The sequence below is a fragment of the Terrapene carolina genome, unplaced genomic scaffold (assembly GCF_002925995.2).
Source record: "Terrapene carolina triunguis isolate 2854851 unplaced genomic scaffold, T_m_triunguis-2.0 Scaffold247, whole genome shotgun sequence".
NCBI lineage: Eukaryota > Metazoa > Chordata > Testudines > Emydidae > Terrapene > Terrapene triunguis.
The window spans coordinates 1,548,620-1,565,033 of NW_020664598.1; the positions used below are offsets into that span (position 1 = coordinate 1,548,620).

General features: G+C 42.0%; 1 protein-coding gene across 3 annotated transcripts in view; it reads left to right on the forward strand.

Moving 5' to 3' along the window:
* The window catches only part of MRTFA (myocardin related transcription factor A), a 159,426-nt gene that overhangs the window by 100,621 nt on the left and 42,391 nt on the right, over positions 1–16,414 (forward strand). For all 3 annotated transcript variants that reach the window (XM_026657453.2, XM_026657454.2, XM_024200402.3), the window contains one exon: positions 8,832–8,897. In XM_026657453.2, coding sequence (XP_026513238.1) covers positions 8,832–8,897 — 66 coding nt within the window. The remainder of the gene's footprint in view (positions 1–8,831; positions 8,898–16,414) is intronic.

A 16,414-nucleotide genomic window follows, 5' to 3' on the forward strand; every position in this document is an offset into this window, starting at 1 on the left:
CCGAAGAAGTGGGCTGTAGCCCACGAAAGCTTATGCTCTAATAAATGTTAGTCTCTAAGGTGCCACAAGTACTCCTGTTCTTTTTGCGGATACAGACTAACATGGCTGCTACTCTGAAACTTGGGGGAGACTAGTATGTCTCCTGCTATGTTTTACCCGCATTCTGCCATATATTTCATGTTGTAGCAGTCTTGAATGATGACCCAGCACATGTTGTTCATTTTAAAAACACTTTCACTGCAAATTTGACAAAATGCAAAGAAGATATGAATGTGAAATTTCTAAAGATGGCTACAGCACTTGACCCAGGGTTTAAGATTCTGAACTGCCTTCCAAAATCTGAGAGGGACCAGGTGTGGAGCATGCTTTCACAAGTCTTAAAAGCACAACACTAGCTATCTTCCTGCTAGGCCTTGATATGCTCTTCTCGAGGACCTGGTGTTTTACACTGATAACCAATTGCTGATCCGTTCAGACTTCATACTATCGAGGGACATCACTACCCCATCATCACATCATTTGCTGATTCCCAGCACCAGCCGTGCTGTGGAGTCTCCAACATTATTGGTAAACTATTTGCTGGTTTCTGCCTCCAGCCAGACTGTCGCAATACAGACAGTACCATCAGCTCTGCCATAGAGTTGTATGACTGCTATACCTTGGAGGAACAGGAAGCGATGCTAGTGGTTCCCCTGGTGGGCCTGAGATGAGACTGGGCAGGGCTTACAGAGCCTTCCGGATGCCTCTGCTTCCTCATGAACCACATTATTGGGCTAGGGACCAATGGTACCCCCGAGGGGCCCGCCTCTGTACCCTTATATCCCACCCACTGGCCATACTGGGGCTCCTGGGATCCCTACTTTTGGATGCTGGACTATCAGGACACTGGGTCCGTCTTTCAACAAAGATACTCTCCAGATGAGGCAGGACACTGGCCTCTCCCTCACCACCAGGCAATTATAGGCAGTACCAGGATCTCTTGAGGAGGATTGCTGACATTCTCCAGATCTCACTGGAAGAGGTTCAGGATCTTATTATGAATGTCTGGATATTCTCCAGTCTACAGCTCCTTCCAAGGTGGCAATCTCTATTAATGACTCCATTTTGGAGCCCACTAAGACTGTTTGGCATACACATCAGCTACTTTTTCCCCATCTCCAAAGAGGGCTAAGAAAAAGTACTTTTTTGCCTCCAAAGGGGTGGAATATTTGTTTTCCCACCCTAACCTGAATTCTTTAGTAGTCCAGGAGGTCACAGAGTGAAACAGGCTGCACCAGCCTAGGACCATTCCTTCTGACAAAGACTCCAAGAGACTAGCTCTCTTGAGTAGAAAGAACTTTTCAACAGCCATCCTCCCAGGCATTAATGTCCAAATAGATGATGTTAGTTACAATAACCTGTCAGAGTTTGCTAATAAGCTACCACAGGCCCTGATTTCAGGTCTTCCTGGATGAAGGGAAACTGGCTGCTAGATTGCCCCTTTAGGCATTGCTCGATGCTGCAGACGTGGTAATAAGGCAGCTTTTTGGTTACTGTCCTCAGGGTTCCCTAATGAGTTTCAGGCGACAGAGATCATCTCCCCTTCAAGGATGGTAACCTGTTGAGTGAGAAAATCATGCCCTCAGGGACTCTCATGCCACTCTCCACTCTTTGGGGATATACACCCTGGAACCTTTTAGGAAATACTCTAAGCTGCCTCTTCATAGATACTGTGCAGCCCCTCAGCCTTTCTACCATCAGAAGGACTATCAGGCTACTAGGAAGAGCCAGAGGGTACAGTGTAGCTGACGCACCACACCGCTGCCATCCCCTTTTCAATCCCAGCCACCTAGCAAGAAGGCATTTTGAAGGGATGCTCAAGAGCCATCAACCATTCCCCACACAGTTAGTTTCCCCCTGTTGCCTTTGATGGCTGCCTGGCTCACTTCTTCGTGATGTGGCAGCATATCACATCAGGCAAATGAATCTTAAACATCTTCTTGACTGGCTACGTGATAGAATTCCTTTCTGCCCCTTCTCCAAGATCCTCCTTCCCATCCCTCTTCAGGGACCCCACTCACAAAAGGAGTCTCAAACTGGAGATGGACTCCCTAATCCAGTTAGGGGCAATAGAGCCAATATCTCTGGACATCAGGGCAAGAGCTTTTACTCTCTCTATATTTCCTCATCCCCAAAAAGAAGGTGAGGCTAGAGATGTATCCTGGACCTCTGACAGCTAAATGTCTTCATTCAGCATTCAAGATTCTAAATGACTACCTTGGCTTCAATAATCTCCTCCCTGAATGAAGGCAACTAGCTTGTGGCAGTCTATTTGAAGAATGCCTATTTTCATGCAAGAGACAGGATGGGTGAGGCAATATCTTTTATTGGACTATCTTTTGTTGGTGGAAGAGAAAAGCTTTTGAGCATCACAGAGACCTTCTTCAGGTCTGGAATATATGTTTTCAGATAAACATTCAGCCAGCACACAGGAGATTCCTCACTTTAAGATGGGCCTAGTGTGCTTTCAATACACAGTGCTCTTCTTCTGCCTCAACGATCCTGGGTTTTTTTGTTTTGTTTTTTTGAAGGTACTGTCTGTGGTAACAGTATACCTGCACTGAAAAGGAAGCCCAATATTTTCCTACCTAAAGGACAGGCTGCAGGACAATAATAGCAGGAAATGCAGGCAGCAGTCACTTCCTTACCCGACTTCTTTCACTCTTTGGGACTTCAGGTAAATCCACAAAAGTCTACTTTAACCCCCACACAAGTTATAGAATTTATTGGAATAAGTCTGAACTCAACTGTGGCCAATGCTTGCTTACCTCAGGACAGAGTCCTTGTGTTAAAGGACCTCATCACCCAACTTTGACTCAGACCCCACATAACAGTCTGATCCTGCCTGGTAATTCTAGACCATATGGCTTCATGCACCTACATGATCCCCTTCACAAGGCTTCACCTATGGTACCTCCAGGTATTGTTAAAGATGGTCTGTGCTCCGAGCAGGGACTCTCTGGACCAGAGATCTGTAGAGCAGTGACTTGTCTCCATTCAGAACTTTACTAGGCGGCATTATGCCCTGGTTCAAGCGTCTGCTGAGGGATGCTTCCTTTGGATCAGCGATCCTAAAACTCTGTGATGCAGAACACTTCCTCACACTCGCCTCCTCAGTGAGCATAACTAATACCCCTAGGGACCAGTACTCAAAGAAGAAAAGGTTTACTTACCTTATAATAAATGGACTTCTTCAAGATGTTTGATCCCTATGGGTAGTCCACAACCAGCCCTCCTTCCCCTCTGCTCAGATCTTTGTTTGATTCACGGTAGAATAGGAACTAGAGAGCCAGATGGTCTGCACCACTCCTTATACTCTCAATTCAGCGCATGAGGAGGGATAGGATGCAGGTGCAGACCAATGGACGCTGCTATTGAAGAGTCTTCCAGCATCAGGTGCAAATGCATGTGCAACCACAGTGAATACCCTTAGGGACCATACTTCTTGAACTCCAGTTAATATAAGGTAAGGTACGTAACCTTCCTTTTTGATTCACTTTACAGGTGGCTTAAACTTCATTGCGATGCTTGATGAGTGACATTTTTATAGCTTTGGGATCCTTCAGAATGCAAGGCAGTATAGAAATGTGATTATTTCAGCAATAAATGTTCTATATCCAAGGTATTTCGGGGCCTCTCCACTAAATATCTCTCACTTTTAATCTACATATTTCTTTGGTTCTTCTAATGAAAAAGATAATTCAGAGCCTAGTATTTTTTTTAACTTTTGACACTGTGTGTAACGTCTCCTGTGACTAAAGCGTCTTTTTTTTGGTGGTTTCACCTTGTGAAACACCGGGGGATCTACTGTCTTTATAATTCTGGTCATACTTTTAAACACTAAATATAGTTTACAAATGGACACTCACATATGCACATTTGAAAAACACTACTGCCGGGTTAGATGACATGGTGGTAAAAGCAACTGAGCTCAGCCTTTGCTAAGTGTTCCCACCATTGTAAGTGCTGATGCAGCTCTGCACTAATGCTAGAATAACAATAGGAGAGTTCCGTAAATAGATGCCGTCCCAGTGAGTTAAGCTCCCAGCTCCTACCAGCCATTGGTAGGTGAGTTACTGAGCTCTGGTCTAATAGGGTGTGTTTGTGTAATTCTCCACTGGTGCAGTTCTAGGGTTAGATTAATAGAAGTGAAAACATAAGTGCTATGTTTTACCATCAGTGCAGTGCCACAGGTAGTAGCTGTAGTGTAATTGTCTCTGATTTTTGTTAGTATAGACACACTCATACCTATTGCTTCCACTAGACCACTGTGCCATCTCCCACCCTTTCTCTGGAGCTTTTTAATAATACTTTGTACTTGGTTCATCAGAGGCTTTCAGACTCCTTTACAAACTTTAATTAAGTCTCACTTCATCTCCTTGCGAGGTAAGGAAGCAGCATTATTCCCAATTTACAGAAAGGGACAATAAGACATACAGGCTAAGTGATATGCTCAGTGTTGTACAGTCTTTGGCACAGCTAGGAATAGAACACTGGAGCTTTGATTCCTAAACCCCTGTTCTAACCACTAGATGTACTTTCTTCTTTAACAGAGAATAAGATTAGTTCCTATTATGTTTGATTTTGAATTAATTTTAAATATGTGGGGGAGAGGGGGAAGTGCCATTTTCTGAATATTAAAGAAAACTGAGTGAACTAGTCCATGGCCACAAATTGCTTTTATAAAACTCTTCTCGTTGTTGGCAGACCTCTGTGAATGGCAACCTTGAATTGGCTCTAGGGACATCTGTTACCCTATATATATGAGTCACACTCGCATATGTGAACAGGTGATCTCCTAAATATATGGAATTCAATAACACGTGGAATCCAGAGTACTTATTTAAGCCCAAGGAGTCTGGAGGAGGGGTCCTTCCCTCCGCGAGCCCCCTCAAATAGTGAACTGTGGAATAACCCTTGAAAAAGTGCATTCTATGCTGGCAATGTTTTACCCTTGAAATCTTTTGTGTGCATGCACAAAGTATTCTGTCCTGTTGATATCACTTGATAAGGGATGTACCTTTCAGGATATTTTTTCTCTGTAAATGACTTTGGGCTAGATTTTAAAAGGTATTTCAGGATTTACGTCACAATGGAATTATTGGGAGTTAGGTGCCTAAGTACCTTTAAAAATCTGGCCCTTTGTTCCTTCTCTCTTCCTTCTATTCAACTATATTGGCAATGATTGGTTTCTTACTGTAAAATGATGCCTTTTGAATACAGTAAACAAATGAGAGAGAAGAATTCTTCAGTTCAATCCAAGGTTTTGTTAATAGGAGTAATGGAATGAGATTTGAGCAAAGGAAAATTTAGAATGAATATCTGAAAATATTTCTTATTAGTGAGAGCCATTGTTGAACTGTGGAGTAGTGTCCCAAAGATATTGTTGAAAGTTCCATCACTTGAATACTTTAAAACAGAGTGGGATAAGGCACTGGAAAGCATACTGTTGGGAATATTCTGCATTAACTAGAGCATGGAGATGGGAGAAAGATGGACTAGATTTGACCAATACAGTGACTCACTCACACCCACGTTCACTTCTTCAAAAGGGCTATTTTCCCCCAAAATAAAGAAAATTATAAGCAAAATTGATTGGGAGGAAAAACTTAGACCAATATGAATGAAGATTGGATGCTCTTTAAGAAGAGATTATTAGATGGACAAAAAGTCACAATTCCATGCCCAAGGAACAGGATGACTGACTAAAAGCCCATCTGGGTTCAGTGGCAAAATAAAGGCAGCAATTAGAGATTAAAAATCAATATATAACTAACGGAGAAAAGGGGAAATAGCAATCAATATAAATTAGAAGTTATGAAGTGTAGAAAATTGATAGGGGAAGCTTCAGATGTCAGGGAAAAATCCCTGGTTAACAGAACTAAGGACAATAAGGAAGGTTTTTTTTAAAGTATATTAGGAACAAAAGAAATCATAGAAATTGTATAGGCCCATTACTTGGCGGAGATGATAACACAGAGAAGGCTCAAGTGTAAAATAAATATTTTAGTTGCAGATTTGGCAGGAAGCAGGATTGTGTACTCTCATCATATGAGGATGATGAAGTACTTTCCAATCCATTAATAACTAAGGAGGATGTTAAACAATATCTACTAGATATACACATTTTTAAATCCGCAGGCCCCAATAACTTGCACCTAAGAGGCCTAAAAGAGTTGGCTGAGGAGATCTCTGTCCCACTGATGTTAGTTTTTAATAAATCTTGGAATATTGCGGAAATTCCAGAAGACTGGAAGAGGGCTAATGTGCCAATATTCAAAAAGAGCAAGTGGGATGATCTGGATAACTATAGACTGGTTAACCTGGCATAATTCCTGGGCAAAATAATGGAAAAGCTGACACAGGATTCCACCATTCAAGAATAAAGGATAGAAGTATAATTAATGCCAGTCAACATGGTTTTATGGAAAATAGGTCTTGTCAAACAAACCTTATTTCATTCTTTGGGATTACCAGTTTGGTTGACAAAGATAACTGCGTAGATGTAATATACTTAGACATGTGTAAGGCGTTTGATTTAGTACCTCATGATATTCTGAATTTAAAAAAAAATAAAAGTATATAATATCAATAAAGCACATGTTAAATGGATTAACTGGCTCTCTGAAAGATGTCAATAAGGAATCATCAAATCTGGGTTATTCTAGTGGAGTTCTGTAGGAATGGCCCAATGCTAGTCAATATTTCTTCAATTATCTGGAAGTAAATATAAAATCACTGCTGATTTAAAAAAAATGTGGGGATGACACCAAGATTAGTAGAGGGGTAAATTTTGATAGGACAGTCCTACAGAGTGATCTGGGTCACTTGTGAAGTTGGGCCCATTCAAAACAAATGTGTACTAATGCAGCTGAATGTAAAGAGGATTATATCCTGAAAAGGATCTGTGGGTCATAGCGGACCAGCATCTCAACATGAGCTCCCAGTGTGATGCTGTGGCTAAAAGGGCTATGCCAACAATTGGATGTATATACGGAAGCAATGAGTAGGAATAGGGAGGTGATTTTTACCTCTGCATATATTATTGATGAGACAGTACTGGAATACTGCATACTGTTTCAGTGTCAACCTTTTAAATAGGATGGTGAAAGATTGGAGGGCATAGAGAAAAGATGATTAATGGGTTAGAGACGATGCCTTACACTGAGAAACTTAAAGAGCTCAATCTGTTTAGCCGATCAAAAAAAATTGAAAGGTTACTTGATTTGTGTATAAATACCTTTGCAGGGAGAAAATACCGGGTACTAAAGGGCTCTTTAAACTAGTGAAGAAAGGTGTAACAAGAACCAATGGCTGGAAGCTGAAGCCAGACAAATTGAAATAGAAACAAAGCACAAATTTTTATCAGTTAGCGTAATGAAACTGGTGGATTCTTCATTTCTTGAAGTCTTCAGATCAAGACTGGATGCCTTTCTGGAAGATGTGCTTTAGCCAAACACAAGTTATTGGGCTCAATACTGGGGTAACTGGGTGAAATTCTATGATCTGTAATATACAGGAAGTCAGATTAGGTGATCTAATGGTCCCTTCTGACCTTAAAATCTATGAATCCTTTCCTTGAAGAGTGCACAGGTTAAATTCAGATAGAGGGACAAAAAAGAGGCAATTGGAAGAGGAAGGATAAGGGTTATGATAAAATAATGAATGAGCCTGTAAGGCATGTGCATATGCTAGTGGTTCCATTGTATTTGTTTTGGGGTTTTCTTATCTGTCTTCTCACAGACAATGCTGAAAAAGTCAGTTTCTTTGCCTTCCAGTTTCTCTGGGTCCAAGCAAAGAGCTACGTCATTCAGCATGTGACATTGTGTATCAACTGTTTTGAACAATTGCAAAAGCTCTTTTCTTAAATGGGAAGAGTTTGTCTACTGTAAGGATGTAGATGATACAAGTACCCTGACAAAGGCATGAATTTGAAGAGGGGATGGGACCCAATACTTATTAGTATTAGCTCTGGTTTCCAAGTGCGATCTTATTGTGGGAGCTGTACTTTGATGTTAGATGGACACCCCCACAACTCGTCTCCTGAATGAATAGTTTTAAGGGACGAACCACACCCTTTGTAACCTGCATGCTGCGGTTGTAATAAGTATGTTGAAGGTTTGTGTTTGAAACACTGAAGGAGTTTTATTTGTACTAAACATTTTAATGTGTCACCAAAAAATAAAATCAAATCCCAGTAATGGTGAATCTGGTGTAGGAATGTCTCTAGATATTCTTTAGCTGTCACCTTGAGGACACGATGTGAGGATGCTACAGAATTTGCAGGTGGAGGGGAGAAACAGTCATATATCTTGCACTTCAAATACATTTTAGTGACCAAGATATTGTATAAAAATAACAGGCACATGGGCAATTACAATTTTAGGAGCTGTTTGGGATTTTAGTGTTGGACCCTTCCTACTGGAGCACAGTCAATCCATATTTTGTTTGTTTTTAAATGTTCATGGTTTGGAGAGAGAACTTGGTGCTCTACAGCTTCTTGAGAAACAGGCCTGACTTTTCTGCTTTGCGGATTTTTATCGTCCTGCCAAGACCCTTTGCAACTTCCTCTCCTCGTCACCCACAGCGAATACGGAAACCTTGCTGCTTAAGGCCACTTCTGCAATTGCAGGAGTGCAGACGAGTGAGGTGGGAGGAGGGGGCTTTCTCTTCTGTTCTCACTTATTTTGGAGTCAGAAGAGGAAAATACAGTGTATTTGAAAATGTGCCCCATGTTGTGGTGTCTCCAACTGATCTGTTTCCCTCTCTCCTCTCTCTCTGCCACCCTGCAGTGCTGCAGTTGAAGCTCCAGCAGCGACGGACACGGGAGGAACTGGTGAGCCAGGGGATCATGCCGCGTAAGTACCATTTAAACTTTTTCCTTCTCGCTGGGCATTTCTGTCACCTGCTTGTGAATGAGGGGAGGTGGTTTGTGTGGGGGTTGAAACACCTGACCCTCTGTTTCTGCATAAAAAACGCTAGATGTGAGAGCCCCACCCATTTCACCAGACCGCCTTCTAAAGTATTAGGGCTACCTGTAATACTGAGAAGCAGTGTTGGCAACAAGTTTCTTAAAGTGTACTCAAAATACAATGGCTGTATTGCTTGCTATGAAAGCCTTTTGGAGAGTGTGTGTCATATTAGATGTGCCTTACATACTCGGCACATGCTGGTAATCACTCTTAGCAGGCTTCCTGCCTTTAGAGCTTCCATTCTTGTCTGTCAGCTCCCCATAACTCTTGTGTGGCTGTTGTGAATTAGTCTGTCCATATCCACACACGTGGTAAGATTTCTACTCATGCATACAAGATGTCAGGACGGCAAGGCAGCTCTGTTCCTACCTTTGCCGGATTATTTGAAACGCATGTAGTAGGAATCTGTGGGGAACAGCAGATTCTGTTGCAGGGAGAAAAGATCTGCAGACACTGTAACATGGTAATATTAATGGGTGGGGTAAGTATACTGCAACACTGAACTCAATGTGTGCATGACTAAATTAGGTTTGGAGAACATAAGAACAGCAACACTGGGTCCGACCAAAGGTCCATCTAGCCCAGTATCCTGTCTTCCGACAGTGGCCAACTAGGTGCTTCAGAGGGAATGAACAGAACATGTAATCATCAAGTGATCCATTCCCTGTTGCCCATTCCCAGCTTCCGGCAAACAGACTAGAGACACCATCCTGGCTAATAGCCATTGATGGACCTTTCTAGTTCTTCTTTAAACCCTGTTATAGTCTTGGCCTTCACAACATCCTCTATCAAAGAGTTCCACAGGTTGACTGCATTGTAGGAAGAAATACTTCCTTTTGTTTGTTTTAAACCTGCTGCCTATTAATTCATTTGGTGACCCCTAGTTCTTGTGTTATGAGAAGGAGTAAAGAACACTTCTTTATTTACTTTCTCCATACCAGTCATGGAGAACAGCTTTTTGAACATACAGAAAGATGCCTGTAGAAATGGGGCTGAATAATTTGGTTAAAACTTCTGAACTGGGTAACGTTTTCCATGTGCATGAGCAGCAAGCGAACAAGGGAGCACCAAAGAGTAGGTGTGAGTTATTTTTGGTGTTCTCTGCATTTCCCCTGAACGCCTTAGGGTCAGTCAAACTGTTTCCTTCTTTAAGAAACCTCCCCCAGCGCACACACCTCTTTAGTGTCAGCTAAAACCAAAAGGGGCTACACTATCTCTTTGGACAGGGGAGGTAGGGAAGGGGATTTCCTGGGGTGTACACTGAAATGATAGTGCCTTCCCCTTCTAAAATAATAAGACAGTTTGTCAACTCTAACTTTGTGTAATGAATACCTGTCAACATCACTTTGTCAACTGGAGTACTTCAATGTAAGGCAGTGATCTGCTCCTGGCGGCTTGAAAGACCCCATTTTTAAAATTCCACCACCAAATTTAAAAGGGAAGATTGGGTTGATTTGACGGATTTTGCTCTTTTCTTGGATACTAGTAACTCATGCCTACCTGTGATTACTTTTATCTAGGGCTGTCGATTAATCGCAGTTAACTCAAACGATTAACTCAAAAAAATTAATCACGATTAAAAAAATTAATCGTGATTAATCGCACTGTTAAACAATAGAATACCAACTGAAATTTATTAAATATTTTGGATGTTTTTCTACATTTTCAAATATATCTATTTCAATTACAACACAGAATACAAAGTGTACAGTGCTCACTTTATACTATTTTTTATTACAGATATTTGCACTGTAAAATGATAAAATAAATAGTATTTTTCAATTCACCTTATACAAGTACCATAATGCAATCTCTTTATCGTGAAAGTGCAACTTACAAATGTAGATTTCTTTGTTTGTTACGTAACTGCACTCAAAAACAAAACAATGTAAAACTTTAGAGCCTACAAGTCCACTCAGTCCTACTTCTTATTCAGCCAGTCGCTCAGACAAACAATGTTTGACAAACATTGATATGCCCCTTCATGCTTCGGCTACCAATACAGAGGACATGCTTCCATGCTGATGCTTATTAAAAAAATAATGCATTAATGAAATTTTGACTGAACTTCTTGGGGGAGAATAGTATGTCTCCTGCTCTGTTTTACCCGCATTCTGCCATGTATTTCATATTATAGCAGTCTCGGATGATGACCCAGCACATGTTGTTCATTTTAAGAACACTTTCACTGCAGATCTGACAAAACGCAAAGAAGTTACCAATGTGAAATTTCTAAAGATGGCTACAGCACTTGACCTAAGATTTAAGAATCTGAAGTGCTTTCCAAAATCTGAAAGAGATGGAATTATTATTTTTTTAAATCACTTGACAGACCTACTTTTATCCACGTGGCACGTACAAATAATTCTACAGAGCAAGTTGGTTGCCTTTAGGAGGAACCAGATTGTCCCAGTAGTCAGATATTTTCAACAGTTTTTCCCAGGAGAAAACATTCCCATACTCCATACAGGGCCTTCACCTCCCCAGTTCAGTTGCGTACATGAATGCTGTGTGGTGCTATCAGTATTCTCAGTATATTTGTCAGGTTCAAAGCACATATCTATTAGAAGTTTGTTTTCCCCATGCGGTTGCATCTTTCCTTGTCTGCAGTTGTGAGACAGCATTAAGTCTACATTTTCAAAAGTGACTAGTGATTTGGGGTTCTTCAGATTTTGGGTGTCCAACTTTTGAGATACCTTAAAAGAGACCTGATGTGCAAAGGGTGGGTGCTCAACCCTTTGAAAATCATGTTCCTTTGGGGGAGGTGTCTCCAGATCACCCCAAATCGCTAGTCACTTTTGAAAATGTAGACTTAATGCTGTCTCACAACTGCAGGCAAGGAAAGACGCAACTCCATGGGACAAACTGAGAATACTGATAGCACCAGACAATGTACAATGATCACCTCTATAGTCACTTTTGGAAATCTTGACCATGTTTTCTAAATGGTAAAACAAGTGAATTTTGCAGAAACTTGTTCTCTTTGCAGCACCTATACTTGACGGCTTTTATCACAAACTAAAGGAGAACTCTCTTCTAGAGGCCCCTTGTTAAAATATTGGCAGGATGCAGAAAGGCCCTGTCTACTGAAGAGAAACCATCATAGCAGAACTGTTCTTAAATATTATTTTAAACCAGTTTCTTCTAATCATAGTGCCAACATAGTTTGTCTGTCCTCTATGAATCAGGCATAACTGTTTTAAAGTAGCATTTAAAGTGTTCCTAAGCTGGGTTGCATGATAATGAGAAGTTCAAATGTGAAATGAGAAGTCAAGATGTTCAAAACAAAATTCCCTTTTTAGCTCTGGAAATGGAGCATGCCATATAGCCAGCCACTGCTCCTATAGGGAGCTCACACTTAGGGCATCTCCGTCTGTCTACTTTCAGCTCTGTAGTACAGAACTCTCTGCCTTAACACTGGGAATGTCCAGGTTCCCTATCCCTCTCCATACCTCTTCCCCATGCACCTTGCCTGTGAAAACGCTCAGGTTCTCAGTCTTATTCCCTTCCTCCTGCTGTTGCAGAAGCCCATACTCTCAATCATGTCTCCCACCTAAAACCTTTAACCAGGAGACAGACAGGCATCAGACATCCTAGATTATGCTGTTTAGTCACAGAAGCCAGGAGGAGGCTTGGAGCTGGATTAGGTGATCTCGTGTCCTCACGCTGTTTGAGTCTCTGGTTTGCTTCTAGCCCCTGTTTGCCATCTGGAGGGCCTTGGCAGTGCATGAAAGAAATGTGGTAACTGAAATACTTTCCAGTTCCTGGTTCCTCCAGCTGAACAGTGATGTGAATTGGAGAAGCTGTTTGTGCAGGGCATAGAAGCAGCTGTTTAGTGCCTGTAGTGCAGGCTCATCTTCCGGTACCCTTCATTCCATTGTCTGAAACATGAGTCTCAAATCTAACAGCTAAAAGCCTCGACTGTGCAGAGAGCTCCAGACATAGGATTACATATTCCACATCCCATGCTTCCTCTATCTAAAGACTGCTTAGGCTCCATGTCCTGGAGGAGGTCAAGGTGCTGCTACTCAAGTTAAAGTGCCAGCGTGTGTCATGTTGTTCCGGGGGTGTGCATTTGTGGGGTGTTCTTCTCAGAAGAACAGAGTTGGGAGCAGAGCATCTTGTTCCCAACTGGAATTTTGTTGGGGGGGGGGGAGAGGGAGAGTAAAGTGGCATATTTTAACATTTGTTATCAAGTACACTTAAGCTCACTTGAATGCCCTCTCAAGGCTGCCTATCTACTGTTGGAGGGATGCGTTTTACTGTGTGATGTAAATGTCTCACGGTTAGAGCTAAAGCTTTTAGGTACGTGAAAAGAGGATTTAAAATAACTGAGTGGTGTGCCTTCATTAATTCTGTTGGCACCAGAGGCTCAAATTCCTTCTTGTTTCTTTGTTTTTTTCAGTTTTGTTTTTACTTAGTTACCACTGGTGCAAGGTCAGAGTTGGAGATCAAAATCTTCTATTGCAGGGGGAATGAGTAGTATACTGTGCCTGCAGCTTGTATACCTGAGCCTTGACCAAGTGGGATCTCTCCTAGCAATGAGGGGAATTCAGTGTTCATGGTCTGTTCAGTTCTTGGCCTTGCTATTATTGGAGGCTAGTTAATGCCAGAGTCAAGTTTTTGGGTACTTGAGTTTTAAAAAAAATATTATTGTGTGAACAGGGTGAATCAGCCTTTCCCCTTGACATATAAATTGAACACAAAAAATAGCTCCCTTTTCTAAGCTGGTGTACTGTGTAAAAGGAATAGGAAGATGTTGCCAATTGACAGTTCTGGAGTTCAAAGCCATATTCTTAGTGTAGATGACTTATTTTTTCATGGCATTGGAATATTAAACACATTATAAGATAGTTGTCTGTCTCCCTCCATCCTGAAATGACCACTTGCACCACAGCTGTGCAGCCACTTCTGGGGTGGAATATAGCTGTGATGGGTTAGACCCTCCCCCCCCCTTCTGGGATGCCTCCTGATGTACTGGGATTTCACCGAGCCTGCCTGCTCCACTAGCCTGAGCTCCCTCTCCCTGTTTTCCTGAATCGGGCTCTTTGGTCTCTGGCAGCACACGCACAGGTAGGGAGCACCAGTTGTAGAATCACAGAGTCTGCAAATAGCTCTATGGAAAGATTCAGCTAGGAAATTGCCGAGCACTCAAGTGCAGTTTCCATATGGAAAGTACACCCAAGATGATAATGTCTTCCGCTGCATAAAAAGATCTGCACAGCGCAATCTCATAAAAATTCACCCTCTCCCTCAATGTGAAGAGAGATACGCACAACTTGTTTCTCCCCCTCCCACCCAGTTATAAATTGCACAAACTGGGTTATGTTATAAACCAGAAATAAGTTTATTAGCTATAAAAGGTAAATTTTAAGTGATTAGTTCCTTTGTTTCTTCAGGTACTTTCAGCAGTCTTTCTTCTTGGGCAGGAAGGCAATAGAGAAGAGTCTGTTTGCTTTACTCCCCAGCCTTAAATAAGATTAACATAAGGCGGGAATCTTTTGTTTCCCAGTCTTGCCGCCCCCCCCCCCCCCCGTTTAGTAGAAAATTACTAGAAGTCCAAGGGTACGTCCACACTACCCGCCGGATAGCGATCGATCTATCGGGGATCGATTTATCGCGTCTCGTCTAGACACGATAAATCGATCCCCGAACGTGCTCCCCGTCGACTAGCGCTAGAGGCGGAAGCGGAGTCGACGGAGGAGCCGCGGCCATCGATCCCGCGCCGTGAGGACTGGAGGTAAGTCGATCTAAGATACATCGACTTCAGCTACGCTATTCTCGTAGCTGAAGTTGCATATCTTAGATCAATTTCCCCCCCCAGTGTAGACCAGCCCCAAGATAGTGTTTAGTATTTTTAAAGTCTTATTGTTTCTTCCTAATGGCCCATCAAAGCTGATGGCCTGTTGTCTGTTGGGTGTCTCCCAAATACCCACAGTTGTAATTGTTACATATTCAGTATTCCTAACTTTAGATACAGAAATGATACATGCATACTAATTGGATAATCACATTCAGTAAATCATAACCTTTCCAATGATGCCTTACAAGACCCATCTTGCATAAAATATATCTTAGGCCATATTCATATCATAACCATATTCCTATGAAGAATATGGGGTGCAACGTCACAACAGCATCTACTTAATAGAACCCAACAACTTCATGTATGTGAGGACATGTAGAAAATGTCAGTTAAAACAACAAAAATGTTATGGGGAAGATAATTAGCCCAATATGCCTGAGCCAACAGTCTGCCTTGCAAAATGTGCTGTGGGATCTCTTAATTACTAAAAGGGTCAAAGCTCTGGTTTTACATGCACTTTGTATTACATAAGAATGGCCATACTGGGTCAGACCAAAGGTCCATCCATCCCAGTATCCTGTCTACCGACAGTGACCAATGCCAGGTGTCCCAGAGGGAGTGAACCTAACAGGTAATGATCAAGTGATCTCTCTCCTGCCATCCATCTCCACCCTCTGACAAACAGACACTAGGGACACCATTCCTTACCCGTCCTGGCTAATAGCCATTAATGGACTTAACCTCCATGAATTTATCTAGTTCTCTTTTAAACCCTGTTATAGTCCTAGCCTTCACAACCTCCTCAGGCAAGGAGTTCCACAGGTTGACTGTGTGAAGAAGAACATCCTTTTATTTGTTTTAAATCTGCTGCCCATTAATTTCATTTGGTGGCCCCTAGTTCTTATATTATGGGAACAAGTAAATAACTTTTCCTTATTCACTTTCTCCACACCACTCATGATTTTATATACCTCTATCATATCCCCTCTTAGTCTCCTCTTTTCCAAGCTGAAAAGTCCTAGCCTCTTTAATCTCTCCTCATATGGGACGTGTTCCAAACCCCTAATAATTTCAGTTACCCTTCTCTGAACCTTTTCTAATGCCAGTATATCTTTTTTGAGATGAGGAGACCACATCTGTACGCAGTATTCACGATGTGGGCGTACCATGGATTTATATTAGTGTGGATTTTGATCTCTGGCTACTAGTAACACATACAAACCACTTGTAAACTATAGCCAGAGCAGGACCAGTTGCCTTGTGGTTAGCGCCTTGCACAATCCTTCAAGAAAACCAGTCTGTTGTCCTCTCTAAGGACGGGCATTAAAGAGCCAGCAATGCTGCAGAGAAAGAGCACCCTCCCTGGGCGAGTGTTTCATGCTTTTCTGTAGCCCCTCTTTGTGACTAAGGCCTTGTCTACACTGGTAAATTTCTGTGCAGTAAAGCAGCTTTCTGTGTTGTAACTCCCGAGGTGTACACACTGCCAAGCCACGTAGTGTGCAGAAACTGTGCAGTTGCAGCGCTGTAAAAAAACCCACCCCAACGAGAGGCGTACAGCTTTCTGCGCTGGGGGTACAGCGCCACGGTGCCAATGTAG